The following is a 15,611-nucleotide window of genomic DNA, read 5'->3' on the forward strand; positions in this document are numbered from 1 at the left end:
AGAGAAGAATGAAAGCAATGTGCTAGAATGAGCACAAAGAGCGATTAAATGACAACATAATGCGAAAGAAAGAGAATGAACTTTGCGATTGTGGATTAATAGATATTTTACAGAACATTAGCTAAACTGAACATTGCCACAGGGCAGGTTTGTCATGCAGATATAAGCCACTGCCTGAAAAGTAATGTAGGAGGGGTGGAGGAAGTCAAGAAAAATAAAAAACAAAGCAGGTGAGAGCAGATTCTCTTATTAAAGATATGCCATAGAATRATTACAAGTAACAGCTTTAATTGAAATACAAAAAATCTTGAAACTTTGTCCTCTATTTTGATTTAGATTATACATCTGAACTAACACTGGGCCTTGCGGCTCCATCACATCTTTTGAGGTGAAATGGATCGGGATCAAGTCACCTCTTGCATTAACCACTTTCCGTTTCATACCTTTAAACATGTAGCATCCACAATCACAACTAGAACGTGCACAACCTGCCTAATAGTATGGTGGAGCCCTGACCCCCCAAGATATGGACTCTACTAAACCCCTGAAGTTGTACTATGTTATTTGACACCAAGATCTTACTATCAGGACCTGTAACTACTGGAACCTCAATATCCAGTACATCCCACAGATGCTCGACTGGGTTGACATATTGGGAATTTGGGGCCAAGTTAACACCTAAAGCTCACTGTTGTGCTTTTCAATCTATTGCTGAACCCTTTTTTGACACAGGTCACTTTATCCTGCTGAACAGAGCCAAAAGCATCAATCAATGTCATTTCTGTTTAACCCTGTAGACGGGTACACATCAAAGTAATTTATAACTCATCACTGTTGAATCAAACCACATAAACCAGTCTTTGTTTTTCACATGTATAAATGACTGTCTCTAGTCCACCATTGTTTCTTCCTTGGAACACTTTTATGGAAATCMACCTCTGTAGACTCAGAAAATCCCACAACAACTGCAATTAAAATTTTCTRCCCAATATACACCACRCTCAAACACCAGTGAGGAGACAGACAGTCGGTGTTACTTCTCCTGTGGGTGATAATAATATTATCTATGCTCATATATCAGTTTCTATTCTTGGCCACGTGTATMTAATTAAGTGYGACAAAATGGGACCCAGAGTCTATGCAAAATAKCTTTGAGGTATCTCCTGCTGGTGGAAATTATTTATTGGAGTCGACCACAATCCTATTTGCTTAAATTTCACTATGAGTAAGTTGTAGAAATGTTGTTGAAGTAACAACTKATTATCTGGAAGAGGTTTGAAATATTCCAATGTAGATGGCTTGGGTCAGGTACTGAGATTTTAAAAAGTGAAAGGAGACAATGATTTGATGTATCCGAGTGTCGTCAATAGGACCCTCAATTCAGCTTTTTACCAAAAGTCCTGAATAAAAATGTTCATCCATTATCGAACTGAAGCTCAAGAACACTAGTATGAGGAAGMAGGACAACGATCTGAAACCACCACCGCCGGATGGCTTAGAAGCAAACGTGTAGAAGTTGAGTTGGTGTGGYTTGACCTTATTAAACAGACTGTTCATATTTAAGAACGTCTCCGGGTGACTGAATTAAAATAATTGCAGAAAAATAGCAGCTAGTAATTTCTCCACAGCAAAGTAGGGACCAGTTGGTATTTCTGACGAGCACTTCCTCTCAAGTTATTATAATTAGTGGAAAATTGCTATTCATGAATGTTCTCCCGATACAAGCGTGGATTCCCTGCAGGTACTCCAGCTTCCCCCACAGACAAATATGCGGAAACATTCTCAATCCTCTRTCTTCTGGCTTTTTAATTTATGTTTGCCATTGTGACTGTAATTCCTGACACTTTTTTTGATATAACCACCCTGAAGCTTAAATCTCTATTAAATACGGGACRTTGTTTTATAGCCAGTGACATATGGCTTCATTCATATAGCCAAACATTGTAGTGAATTATACTTCAGCAGTCMTTTTAAGAGGATTACTAGATGAATACACACAAATACAGTTTATAAAATATTGTAAACGCCTATATTTATACCCAAATGAGTCTTGTTGAACAACWAAAGGGAAATACTATCCTATTTATGTCTATACTAATAGTCACTGGAACTACCTTGGTGTAATATTGCTCTGTTGCAAAACACTGAACATCACAAAATATGTCTTTAGCACTCCAGATATCCAATCCAGTATTTGGCATTCCAAACTAATATTAAAACATTTTCAATATTTAATGAGTGACTTGTTTGCAGATGAAAGCCCAGTATATCCAAACATGGATGTAATTCCCAGAGAAGGTGGGTGTAGTGTGGAAAATATTTGAAATCTTGTGTATTTTTATTCTCAAAAATAAAACATACTTCAGAGAAAAAATACACTGAAAACTCTTATTTTTCATGTGCCTAAGCCAAGATGAGCTGGAAAACAAACAAATAAAAAGAGTAATAAAATGTGATTGCTGGAGTGGCCTGCATATAATCCAGAATTTATTATAAAACAAACAAGCGGTGGGATAAAGAGTGATTTTTGGATATTCATGCTAAATCCAGTCACAAGTACAAACAAATTAAATCCCTCATATTTTATAAAGGGGTTTAATTTGTTTGTACTTGTGACAGAAAGTGAATTTTAAAAACTTGTAGTTGTAGGATAGACTGAGCATAATTATTTTCATTAGTTCCTCTACATAGAAGATGTGATATACCTGCCTTAAATAAGTATTCAAAGTATTTGAGTACTTTCAAAGACTTTGTGATGTTAGAAACATAAGTTCAGTAGATTTTTGGGGAGATTTTATGTGAAAACATGACCCAAAGTAGAGCATTACAATGATAATCTAATCTCATCATTAATCTTACTATGAAAGCTTCAGTTTGTTTTTTTTACATGGAGACCAATGAACAAATCAGCRAGGACAAAATTTTGTCAAAGGATAAAGCAAACTGGGCTGTAAGACAATATCCAAAGCCTTGAACATCTCAGAGGTCTAATCCAGGTCAGGAGACCATTAACCAAACAAATAGCCAAGAAGTCAATGTGTCAAATTGTTCATTTTTTGGACTCAAACGCAGTGAGACAGGAAGGCAGGCAGAGTTGAAGCAAGATGATATTTAAGAAAACTGAAAATTAACATGAATTCAAACATGGACGCATCACAAAAACACTGAAATCCCAGGGAGGATGATTTATGGTACAGGATCAGGTGTATTTAATCCACAACATGTGTGGAAACAGAAGGAAGCTATGAACTGAGGATGGTYATAAAAATATACAAATTATATCTGGCTGTGAACTCTGATTAGGGATATTGATGCCTCCAAAATGTTAAATTTGGGCTACAACCTGTCACCTCACAGCAGTGCATTGGATACAAAGGACTGAATAAAGATTGATCAATTCTAGATATCCCTAGACTTGTCTCTCATCTCCAGGGAGCTGGATGTTTGGCTGGTTGGAGGATCAGGCCCAGCAATGTRTCATTGGGTTGCACAGAAATTTTGCTGTATGGTCAAGATCAGGCTTGATCAGGGTGATTTCATCTATTCGCTACAATAGAATAAAGGGCAGGCCTCAGCAGAAGCTGGAGAAGGTTGTTTCAAGTTCAGGACTGCATGTTGCTACCATTGGGTGCAACATGAGGCTTGGATGTATCCATTGCACCGGATTTCTGAGTGCTATAAAATCTGGAAAGAATGAATCAATGAATGTATTGCCTCCAAGATTTTCCTTAGACATTGACAGAAATGCYGTCTCTGTATCTTAAAGATAAACTCCGGAGAGTTTATCTTTAAGTCAGCTGTCTTAAAGATCAGCTGTCAAGATGTCAGCTGTCAGAAAATTTAATATGGAGCAGGTTTGACTCTGAATGTAATGACGTTTGTACAATGTACAATCCTGAGCTCTGGACTAAAGAGGCTCTGGTCTGGCGATATTATAAAACTACACAAGCTTCCCGGTTTCAGCCAACAAAACAGAATAATTTATTTGATTGTCTTATAACTGCATTTAGGATAGAGTGTAGAGGGATAAACTAGACACACTGTTGTGGACAGTTTGCTTGCAGAAGATGCATGGTTGACCAAACAAAACTTAGAAAATCTTATTTACCTTGATCTAACAATCTTTAGGTATTGGGAATCAACAGACATAGACATAGTCAAGGGCAGGAGACCTGTAAGGGAGAACAATGTAAATATATGTGTATCTTGTTGTGATAAAGCCCAATTGAATGGATACAAACCGGTGTATTGGTATACAATACACAGAATAATAGTTTTGTTATCTTTAATTATTGCACTCTGTGAAACTTGTAAAAATGAGGAGGAATATTTTAGTAGGTTGGCTCTTATGATTGCATTTATTCAAGATAACATTGCCTACGACATGCATGTGGGTGGTTTTAGAGTTGGGCTGAGTTGGGCTTGGAACCTGTTGAAAAGTGTTTGCAGTTTCTTTTTTTTTTGGGGGGGAAAATTCTGTTGACTTTACAACAGATGCAATGTGATGCTCGTCTTACAGAAAGTTACAATTCACAGTCCACAGTGTATCTTCAATAGATGGATCATCAGCTGGAAATATGAGACAGACTTTTGTAGTTTGTCATTTTTGTTTTTTGCCATACAATTCTCCAATGAATTCCAGTTTTGCCCATTTTGTGTCATTGTTGAATCGTGAGCACTGATCTTTACCAAGGCTGGTCAGACCTGCTGTGATTTAGATATTGTTCTGGRTCATTTTCTGTTTTTATTTTGTCAGAGRACTCTTAGATGAAGTTTATTTGGAAGGCTGGCCACTGCTGGCAAGATTCACCACTGTTCCATGACTTTTCCTTTTGCGGATAATGGCTCTGATTGTGGTTGGAGAGACRTACAAATGCATTTCTATGGCTTTGGGACTGCCGCCTGACAAGTAAATGTAAATGACCGTTTCTCATCTGGTATAGTTTTTAAATTGGTGGCATATTTTTGAGATTGTTTAACCTACTTCATGTTAGATTTTCTTCCAAGTTAATTCTTTCTTTTATACAGTATGTCTTGCTGTAATCAGACTTGAGTTTTAGGTGGAGATCCTGAACCAGAGCCACTATTAATTAACCACAATTAAGAATTTACCAGAGAGGGACCCATTCTACACAGAGATTTAAAGTTGTTCCCAGGCATCGCTGTGTATGTGTATATATAATTATAACATTCTAAGATGATGTATAAAAATTCTTTGTGTGGTGGCAAGTTTTGTTTTTTTTTCTCGATAGGATTATTTTATCATTTCATAATATATTYCATCCAGTCTGAGCTTTTTTAATTGAAATCCACAAAATCTTTATTGTAAAAAGATCACTATTGARCTACGGTATTAAAAGCAGTGTCTTGGCCAAAAACCACAGTTGCACAACTGCACTTTCTCCAAAATAGCACATGCTGGAATRTAAAATAAAAGTGTCTTAAAACTGACCAGAGTGTGATTAAAATGTAAGGACATCAGTTCATGCAGTGCAGTCAATGCTAAATGTGTGGGCCTCTCATACATTTCATTTTGTTTCACGTCACCAATTACAGAGGCATTCTAATTTGAAAATTAGCATAGTTAATTGTCCTCATCAGCCACAATTCCTTATGCAACTCTCAGTAGATACATACAGAGGGCAACTCAAATCACTTATTAAATTCCCCTCAATATTTCATTAGCTCTGTCTATCATTTTTTCAAACAAGTACGATAATGGGGAAAGATCTGATGGATACTTGTGGTCAAGTGGTTAAGCCCCTCTACATTTTGCATTTTGTTAAACTGACGGCCGTAATTGAAAACGGTATAATTTCTGTATTCTCTTCCAAGCTTTTCCAGGATGAATCAATTAGGAGGAAATTAGTGTTCAGGGACACAACTGACCCAGAGGCTGCTCAGTGACTATGTCCATATCGATACTGGGCTTCATGGCTGTTAATGTGATTATCCATTTTGCATCCTACTGCCATCCACATTTCTGTTCAAATCCAGGGATTTAAAGAGTAGGATAAAAAATAAAAATAAAAAACTTGTGAAAGTATTCATACACCAACTTTTTTTCTAGTTTTATCACAATAAATATGGGAGAGAAAGCACACATGTGGAAAAGGGTGTGAAATGTCCTTCAGGACAATAAGTAGAAAATCTCCCATGTTGGAGCAGCAAACCAACTTCATTAGGGTTTCAGGTAGTAATTGAAAGAAACACGTTGCTTTAAATTAAGGTGTTGTGTGACATTTTTCCAAGAGGGGAAAATTTACTGTAACATCTATCAAATAAAGTAAATAAGAAATAAATACATCATGCTCTCCTTTAGAAATACTTTGTTGGAAAAAAGATACATTTCTCTGCACCAGTAACTCAGAACAGAGTGTGCTGTAAGTTGGTTGTTAAACTGACAGACAGTCTGAATATAACAGTGTTATGATACATAGCTCATTTTCATTAGCTCCATTAATGAGATTTTAATCTGCAGTAATTGCCGAGATAGAACATTGTGAAGGCAGCAGACTGATCACAGAGCTCATCCATATCGTCATTCACCATTCAACATCTTACATTCTGTACAGCTACTTCTTTACATGTTTCAGCTTACAAATACATTTCTGACACTATTTAGCGCTYGTCTCTGAATCCTAAGAACTTTATTTGGTGAACATGCTCTTTTTGGGAGAAAACTGCTCTCTGTTTAATTTTGCTTGCAAAAAAAGTTTGCTGGCCACAAACTTTAAATATAAAACTGTCACAACCCYCATATCTTATACACTATGCTGATGAACTACAGCACTAAAACTGATAGCATTTTCAAAAGGAGGAATCAAGTCCAGATGAAAAATTACACAATATCATTCCGCAGTATAAAAAAAAGCTTACCGAGCAAAAAACAAGCTCCTGTTCCAAAAATCGATATTTTAAGCTTGACTGAAAAACAGCAATCCCTTACACAGATCTGAACTGATTTTATAATGGATGAATGTTGCTAACTTTAAGCTGGAATGACCTTTTACTTCAATGCAATAAAAAATAAAATGCTGATTTTATTTCTATACTGAGTCAGTGCTACGAGTACAACTAATTTAAACGTGGCCCTCCAATTCTGTTAGGAAGTATATCCTGGCAAAATGATGCTAGAAACTTTGTGATTACTACAGAATGGTCTGGTCTCTCTGCAAGTTCTATTTTAAAAAATTAACCAATTTATTAATTGGTTAGTTAACCAATTAATAAATTGGTTATGTAGAGTTTTGTGAAATGTATCTGTTCTTTATGACACCATTATGTGTCCAGACCAAAACAAATTCCAATATCAAACAGAATACAAAATGCAGTTTTGAAAGGCTTATATTATTCATTAAAGGGAAAAAAGCTTCAACCAGAATAATAACAGAACACRGTACAAAGACCCATCTTGACATCTTGAAAATCCCTAATTTGTGACCAAGTTAAAAGATTTCAAGTTTTAGAGAACAACGCACCATGTWAAAAATGGGGAGTTATCTAATCGCTTGTCAAAGTCTTTCCTTACCAAGTCGGGAGCAAATTATCATTTAAGCTGAAATTTTCCCCATTTTGTTTGTCCTGATGATTATTAAACTACAGAAGGAAAAACTTGCTGCAAAAATAAAGCAAGAAATATGGTTAAGTTGCTCAGATCTGTTGTATTTGATAGGATGTTTGCATGTACGTGTAATTAGTGAAATCTGCCATGTAAATACAGTGTTGGAATACAGCAGACAGCTCTGTAATACATGTGCAAAATGTGGAAAAGACAGGGATGACTTTGGGAGTCACTGACCAACTTTCTCATGAAAAACTCAATTTAAATGTGGAGTATAGATGGAAATTGAGAAGAAAAAAATTATTTCTTGCAAAATGTCAGTATTAACTGGGCTTGAATTCCTGACGCAGTAAAAATAGACGTAAATGAAATGATGCATTTCGATTGTGCATGTGTTTTTCATCTCAAGTTCCTTTTACCTAATTTCAAGAACTGTTAAGAAGCAGATTATGTTTTTTATTAACAATTTTCTGATGCATATTAGCCTGAGAATAATTTTTTTTCCCATAACTGGAGATAACTTGACACACCAGATGGTTTGATATGMACACCTACTGAAGCTGATAAGAAAAGAGCAGAGCTTTTAAAAAGTATTTGGCAGATTATGAAATGAACCATCTGTTTATCAGCAGTTTGCTAAGGAGACCCTAAACAGTAGAACTTAACATATTCATGTTCAGCAAAATAATTTGATCAAACTTTCTCTTAAAATAGCTATGACAGACACAAGGACGTATATAATAAAGGATGGAAAGTAAATGTTTACTGTCAAAAAATTATTAAACACTTTTTTATTATCGCAGAAATTACTATTGGACCTTATTCTCCAATTTTCATCAAAGGAACTGCCTTTTGAGGACTACAACACCTGAAGCATGTCCAGATTGAAAACAGCTCCGTAAGAATGAACAAAGCCAACATGAAGTAAAAGATTTGTCTCTGCAGAGAAATAAATTCACATACTGATCCTATTGCACCTAAAACGAGGCTGTGTTGGGTTTATTTATTCAGGACCATGTACAGAAACATTATTCTCACAAGAGAAAAGATGTGGAGCCAGATTTAGTTATTGACCAGTTTCCAGTATTCCTTAAGGAAGATGAAATRAAATGAGAAGAGATGAGATGAAGTACATGGATATATATCCCCTTCTCCATTTYTTTATACTCTGACACATTACAGGCACTAGTCTTAATGTAAATTATTGGGATATTACATTGTAGACATATGCAAAGTGGTGCATAACTTTGAAGTTGGAAGAAAAGGATCCACATTTTTCAAAAACTTTTAAAAAATTCGTTTTAGAAAGGACATGCATTTAGCCTCCTGGTTTAATATTGTACAGAATTTGCTGAAGTTGCAGCTGCTAATCTTTTTAGGGTGTTTAGTAGTTTTACAGATATGCAGACTTTGCAAAACATCTCAAGCTTAGTCCAGAAAGTATAGGAACATCGATTTTCAAGTGGTGCCAAACGGTATCAATTAGATGAAGATCCTGGCCATTCCAATAAATGAATATGATTCAATATATTCCAGTCCACACTAGCTCCCACTTTATGCTTAGAGGTGCTGTAAGGTGAACCTGCCTCAAGTCTTTTGCAGACAAGTTTTCTTCCAGGATTGCCCTTTACTTAGCTCAATGCAGCTTTCCAAAAAGTTAGATTTTGGTCTAATCCCACCAGAATAACTTCTAAAACATTTCTTTAAAGCTGTTTCATTGTGTTCTCATTCAAGGTTAACTGGTCAGGCAGTGATTTAAGAGGTGTTTACACAGTCTATTTTAAAATAGACTTGTTACCCAAGTCTATTTAGACCTGTCTATTTGTCTACCCAAGTCTATTTAGTCTATTTTAAAATAGACTTGTTACCCAAGTCTATTTTAAAATTCTCCCCTTACTTATCTGCAAACTGTCGGGTGTCTTCTTTGGACGTCATCAGGAGTTTGGTTTGGTAATGTCCTCACAAAGCACTCATACTTATACTTGGAGTAAAATATGCAAGGGTTGGATCACTTACATTAGTYCAAAGTGAGTTGATTGAAAGGCAGAAGAAATGAACGTATATCACAATTTTCAAAAATGTTAGAAACTAGGTATTMTTTTCCATTATTCTCACTTTTATGCATTAATCTAGGTCAATTACAGAAAATTCCTACATTATCRGTTTTCAAGACGAAATGAAGAAAAGATTAAGSGGCATCATTACTTTTCCAAAGCACTAGAAGGCATGCCTTTATTATCAGGTTGTACAGAGTATTGTCTTGYAGTGTCAGTTGAGTAGCCAGATAAGTAAAAAGAAGTGAATGTGTATGTGTTCCTCCTATATAGAGTAAAAGCTAATATTACACGATGGGGATCCWCAGCCTCAGGGTGTCTTTAGAAGAGTTGTTAAGGAAGAATGTCTGCAGAGGTTGGCTCACTACTGTAGAACAAATTGTAAATAGTCTCATTATCCTGGCCTTTGGTTAAACAGCAGCTCCAAAACCAGACCGGATCTCCATACTGCAAGATATTCTGAACTGTACTGCATCTGTTATACGGCAAGAATAATTACTTTAGCAGAACAATTTGCTAGGTAGTATTTCTACGATAAAAGTAAATGGGCTTTTATTTTATATAAACCACATATGTGCTGCATTTGCACAGCCAAAACAAAACAGTAACCAGYCTGTATAAAATTGTGTTTGTATTTTCAGAGGTTTTCCATGTTATTTATGTGAGAAGTCCCAGTATATCAATGTTATCGCTTATTTTAGTTTACTTTCACTTCATACTGAAAAACACTACAAACACCTATTAGATGTTTTTGTTCTCACCACTGAATATCAGAATGGTACGGTAGGAAAAAAAAAGCAAATCCCTGCATGCAGCCTCCCCTTCCAGCAACATATACTGCATATGGAAGAAGAACTGTTGAAATTAGTAAAAAGGGTGAATAGAAATTGCATGAATTTCTCCACAGTAATGAACAATCAACAGATACCAACAAGCTGTGGGGATAAAAGCAAACGCATGTCTGATGTTTCCATGCTAATCTCCGGTAACGTCGGTGTGGACTGTTGTGTTCAGCACTTGTTTGCTATTTTCTGAGACAAAACAAGGTTTCTAGAAAAAAATTAATTTAGTAATCACAATTTTAGTGTTTAGTTGAGCCAGACATGCAGTGTAGTGTAACACTTGTATGCTTGTTCATTAATTGCTTTTTTCCCTTTTATTTATTTTTGGAGAAAGGCTTGTTGCCTTCATTCATCCTACGATTTTTAGTCTTGTCTAACAAAGTGATGAGAGGGTTTTTATGTTCCGACAAAACTACACGCTCAGTGATGCAAAGCAATCATTTGAAAGGAATTTTAATTATKCAGTTTTCTCTTCAAATCTGCAAAAGAATTCAACTCCCGAGCAATTAAGAGAATGATTTTTGATATGATGAGGCAATTTAGACCAAAATATTCTGCAGTCATTTAATCATGCTTMGTGTGGATGGTAACGTCTACATTTGACAAGACTTTCAGACACATATTCCAATAGTTTTATAAAATGTGTCATCGGTAAGTGTAACCAAACTGAGAATAATYGGTAGGTGTTAAAAGTTTGGTTTCTAGCATCTAAAACCAGATGTTTACATACATTATTAAAAAAAATAATAATAATCCCCTGCCTCTTTGTCTGATAATGAATCAAACTAAACTTCTCTTGCGTTAGCTGATTTAGCACTAGGAAGTCATGTTTTGGCCAAGGTTGTATATTGGTGTAAAGCTGCTAAAAACAAAAGTTATGGTTTCAAAACTGCAGGAATTCTCACCAGTACTGTTCCCAACGCAACCGTGCCGGATTAAGTTTTCTCTGGTTGTTTAAAACATTAAGTAGTGCAGCACCTGCCCTGCCCAGCGTGTTGCTCTGCACTGACAGTAAGCTGGCTTAAAGAGCGACACTGAAGACCAATTTGTCTGTGTGGAAATGTTTTCAGGTCACATAAAACTTAAGAGAATAAAGGTTTTAAATCCAGTAAACTGGCCCCAGGAAGAGTAGCTGATGCAGCATGCTGCTGATGCTAATGGGGAGCTCAATAAACATAAACACTGCTAACGGTTTTAAARCTGCATTTGGTAAGCTGCTATGTTAATGAGGTCACATATTTACTGGTTGTTGAATAAAGTTAAATATTTAATAYGGTCAAAAAATAGTCACCATTATAACATAATTGAAATGCGTTACACAGAAACACACACACCATTTGCTATGGGTGTTATTTAGAAGGATTCAGCATGTCCTTAGGCAACGTTTAATAGCAATATTACCAAGCAAGGGCTCACAGTGGACCACCGACCTTTTTGTCATTTTTTTTTATTTGTGGAGTGGGACTCAAAATAATTCAAATTAAATCCACCTATTTGCAGATTTTTTCATGGAGCATATCTGAAATGTTAGAAGAAAATGCAGCTTGGGAAGGTAAAATGCCACAGCATAACTTCACTAGACATAAATCGTTTTTTGACCAGAAAGGAAGGAGAGTTCCATAAAATGCAAAAAAAGAAAAGAAAAGGAAGAAGAGAAMATTTTTAATTAAAAAGAAAGTAAATCTGATCACCTGGAAAACAAACTTTTAATTTGCTCATATTGCAAGAGGGGAAAAAATACTGCAGAATAAACACAATCCTTCCTCTAAAGTTATAATTTTACTGTCAAATTCATCTCAACTCCTCAAAGTTCATATTTAAAGTCTGATATTTTAGGAAATAGTTTGACTGAGACAAGAATATTTATATATCTGTTTGGTGTGGTGCAACAGTCAGCAACAGCTGCATCGGAAAACAGCGAAGAAGCCATCAAAGGTAATAAAATTTAACCATCAGCAAATCAGAGGCTCAGTAATAAAGAGTTAATTATGTCTCTTTGGTGCACTGGTCACACAGTGATTTAGGTCATTTCCTCTGCAACACAGATTGGATTTAAGTGATACTGTTGGTACAAGCCTAATGAATTAATGAGTTCAGGCTGCATGCCAAGCATCATCTGGTGCTTAACRCAACCTGCTGAGACAAGGCAAGGATGTGATATGCAGACTGAGATCTTTGTTAAAGGGTCGAACAAAGACGTGTGTTTGAATAGGTTAAGAACAGACATCAACAGACTTCAGCTTCCTGCGCTGAAATTAATTGTATTGCATTTTGAGGAGAGCTAAACTACCTGTCTTGGATTTTTAAATATTACAAATTTCTCTCTTAGAATTACAAATGATATTTCTATATTTTTAAAACATTTGCGTTTTTATATAATTCCTATATACTTTTTTTTTTTTACGTGAAAACTGATTTCTACAAAAAATAAAATAAAATTAGATAAAATGATTTAACATAAAACAAGTGATTTCATAAATATTAAGTCCTTTTAGAATAACTGACCAAATGCATCAGAGGTCCAGCCAAATGGTGATAGCATTCTCTCAGTGAGTGAAATGGAGATTCCCTGACTGCAGTAACTGTGTTTCAAGTGACTGACCCCTGTGTCTGGACGGTCCATTCACTGGTAGTCAATATTCCTGACTACCATTATAGCATTAAGTGGGAAAAAAATAAAAATCACTCCAATAAAATTAGAGAAAAGTTTTTTATAAATAGACTAAAAGCAAGGGGATGGAGTTAATTGGGAGTTCMAACTAGACAATGATCTTTAACATAAAATGTATTCCGGAATAGAGAAATCTGGAATTTAGAATCAAATATTAATGCTTTGTCAGTAATGCTGAAAATCCAGGTTCATGCTAGGAAACCAACAGACTTCTAAGGACTTTCCAATTCTAAAAGACAGTAGTCAAATATCCAAACCTGAAATACCACAAGCTTTTTGATTCAGACAAAAACATGTGATCAAGATGCAACTTCCTGTGAGATGTTACAGCAGACACAGGTGTGCGATCCTGCATTTTTCACCTTTGAAAACTGTGTGAAATGGAGAAAAAAAACTAATAAAATAAAAATATATATTTTCTAATTATTTATTGAATTCATCACAACCTCCAAAAAAAATTTTTTAAACCTAAAGTATGAAATGATAGAACACGGCAGTACTTTACCATTGGGGCTTTCCTCATCTATGGCCACGATGGTAGCAGGAGGACCAGAACGGGAGAGTTTACATTCTGAAAGGATAAAAAAAAAAGAAAAAGTCAAGATAAGATTACACTAATACCTCAATGGGTGTTTTTTTTTTTCCCGTCTTCACATCTACTATGTTAAAAAAAAAGGCAATATAAAACTTTATTGGGAACCCTGTGGGTGGTTTTATTTGATAAGCACTTAGTATTTATGAGAAAAATGATTTGAAAAAGGCCCTGAAGTGTGTACAAAATGCTGCAAGGACAACAGCAATAAACTCATAAAGATAAATAAAGCATGAGCTGTGGCACATATAGTCTATAGTTTATTAACCTCGTTGTTCCCTGTTCAGTGAGAAGGCATAGACCGAAAAAAAAAAAACACACAAGAATTTTATAACTTGCATGTAATGTAGTGTAAAACAAGGTGAGCTAAGAGAAGCAGGAACCGACAGTAAAAACAGATTAAAGTAGCGTTTTTTAAGAGACKGGTCTAATCCGCTATAACCATCTCCGCTGGGTCAGCAGGATAAATTAACCAGTATGTGAACATGTTTAACGAAGGATGAAAAAGGGAGATCAGTCTTACCCTCATATTGCCAGTCTGTAGATAGTTACAGCCACACCACAGCAGGAAGGAGGGAAGGAGGACAGAAGTCAGGGAGGGATTGGAAGAAAGAAAGATCAGAAGATTAATATTAGAAAAGATAAGCAGGGTAAAAAGAGCAAATTTTAAGAAAAAGTCAAATACAGATGTGTGGACACAAGTCAATGTATCAGACTTCYCCCGCTTATTACGACCTATTAATACGAGGGGAAAACATCATTAACCTCGGCTGGAGGCATAAAATTGTCACATTTGCAGTAAAATGGCTGCCAACACTCACTTGTTCCTCCACACATCCTGTCCTTGCCAGGATACATGAAAATAAGCCACCTGCATTAAGCGACATCCCAACGTCGCACTACAGCTACACAGGACGGTCGGGAAAATCCCWGAGGAAACCTGGAAGATGGATATCTGCTCACCGAGAAAATAGACTTCATGGAACAATGATCRCACTCTCTCTTCCTCTCACTAGGCCGCTCTACCTCGTTTTCCCCATTATAACAYATTACCGTGTGACACAGATGATTTCAGCAATCATCTGTACAGTTTATTGTTTTTAAGAGCAGCAGAGAATAAATGAGTAAAGATTATGGTAAAAAAAGAAAAATGYATATWGGGACCTATARWAGACACCCATGAGCATTAGAAAACAAAGATGTTTCAAAAAGCTTTAGCAAGAATATTGAAATTACTTACACCCTTCATATAAAAGAAAATGTTGCAGGGAAGTGGGGAAAATATCTATGCATATCTCATAAAAACACCACAAGAAATAAAATACTCACAGCCTTCAATAATATAAATAGCATAAATGAGTATTTATGAGGAAGAAAACAAAAGATGCAAAATATTTGGTGATAAAAACATATTTCAAACCCCAAATAAGTAACTATAACTAAGCAGCACAGCATGGACACAAGATACACGTTTATTTTCATTAAAAAAGCTAAAAACGTCAACCTGGAACTTGTTTAAAAAACAGAGTCTTTCTGCTCCGTGCCATGGTCTCCAGACAGGCTCTTCGATTGATCTTCTCTATAAGATGAGGTTATCCTCAGTGGGTTAGATAACATATCAAAATTCAAAGCAGAATGTTTAACAGGGGATTTAATATGTACTCTCTTATAGATCTTTGTCAGCTTTCATGCCGCCAAGTTTAGAAAAAGTTAGAACAGATAGTTAAAGCCGAGCGCATACAGTACAATGTCCTGTATGTCAAAAAAAAAAGCATGAATTAACAATCATTTGAGAAAAGTAGAAAAAGTTTCTGGAAAAACTAAAATCAGGTCTTCAGAAAGCAGTTCATGTATTAAAAAGTCAACAAGTGAAGGACATGTGGCACCC

General features: G+C 35.7%; 1 protein-coding gene across 1 annotated transcript in view; it reads right to left on the reverse strand.

Annotated features, from left to right (window-relative positions):
- Positions 1 to 15,611, reverse strand: part of LOC103481331 (protocadherin-15-like) — a 199,721-nt gene that overhangs the window by 159,913 nt on the left and 24,197 nt on the right. Inside the window, exons 2-3 of the mRNA XM_017310687.1 lie at positions 14,247 to 14,261; positions 13,637 to 13,702 (exon numbers count right to left, since the gene is read on the reverse strand). Coding sequence (XP_017166176.1) covers positions 13,637 to 13,702; positions 14,247 to 14,261 — 81 coding nt within the window. The remainder of the gene's footprint in view (positions 1 to 13,636; positions 13,703 to 14,246; positions 14,262 to 15,611) is intronic.

This window comes from Poecilia reticulata, linkage group LG19, assembly GCF_000633615.1.
Source record: "Poecilia reticulata strain Guanapo linkage group LG19, Guppy_female_1.0+MT, whole genome shotgun sequence".
Taxonomy (NCBI): Eukaryota; Metazoa; Chordata; class Actinopteri; order Cyprinodontiformes; family Poeciliidae; genus Poecilia; species Poecilia reticulata.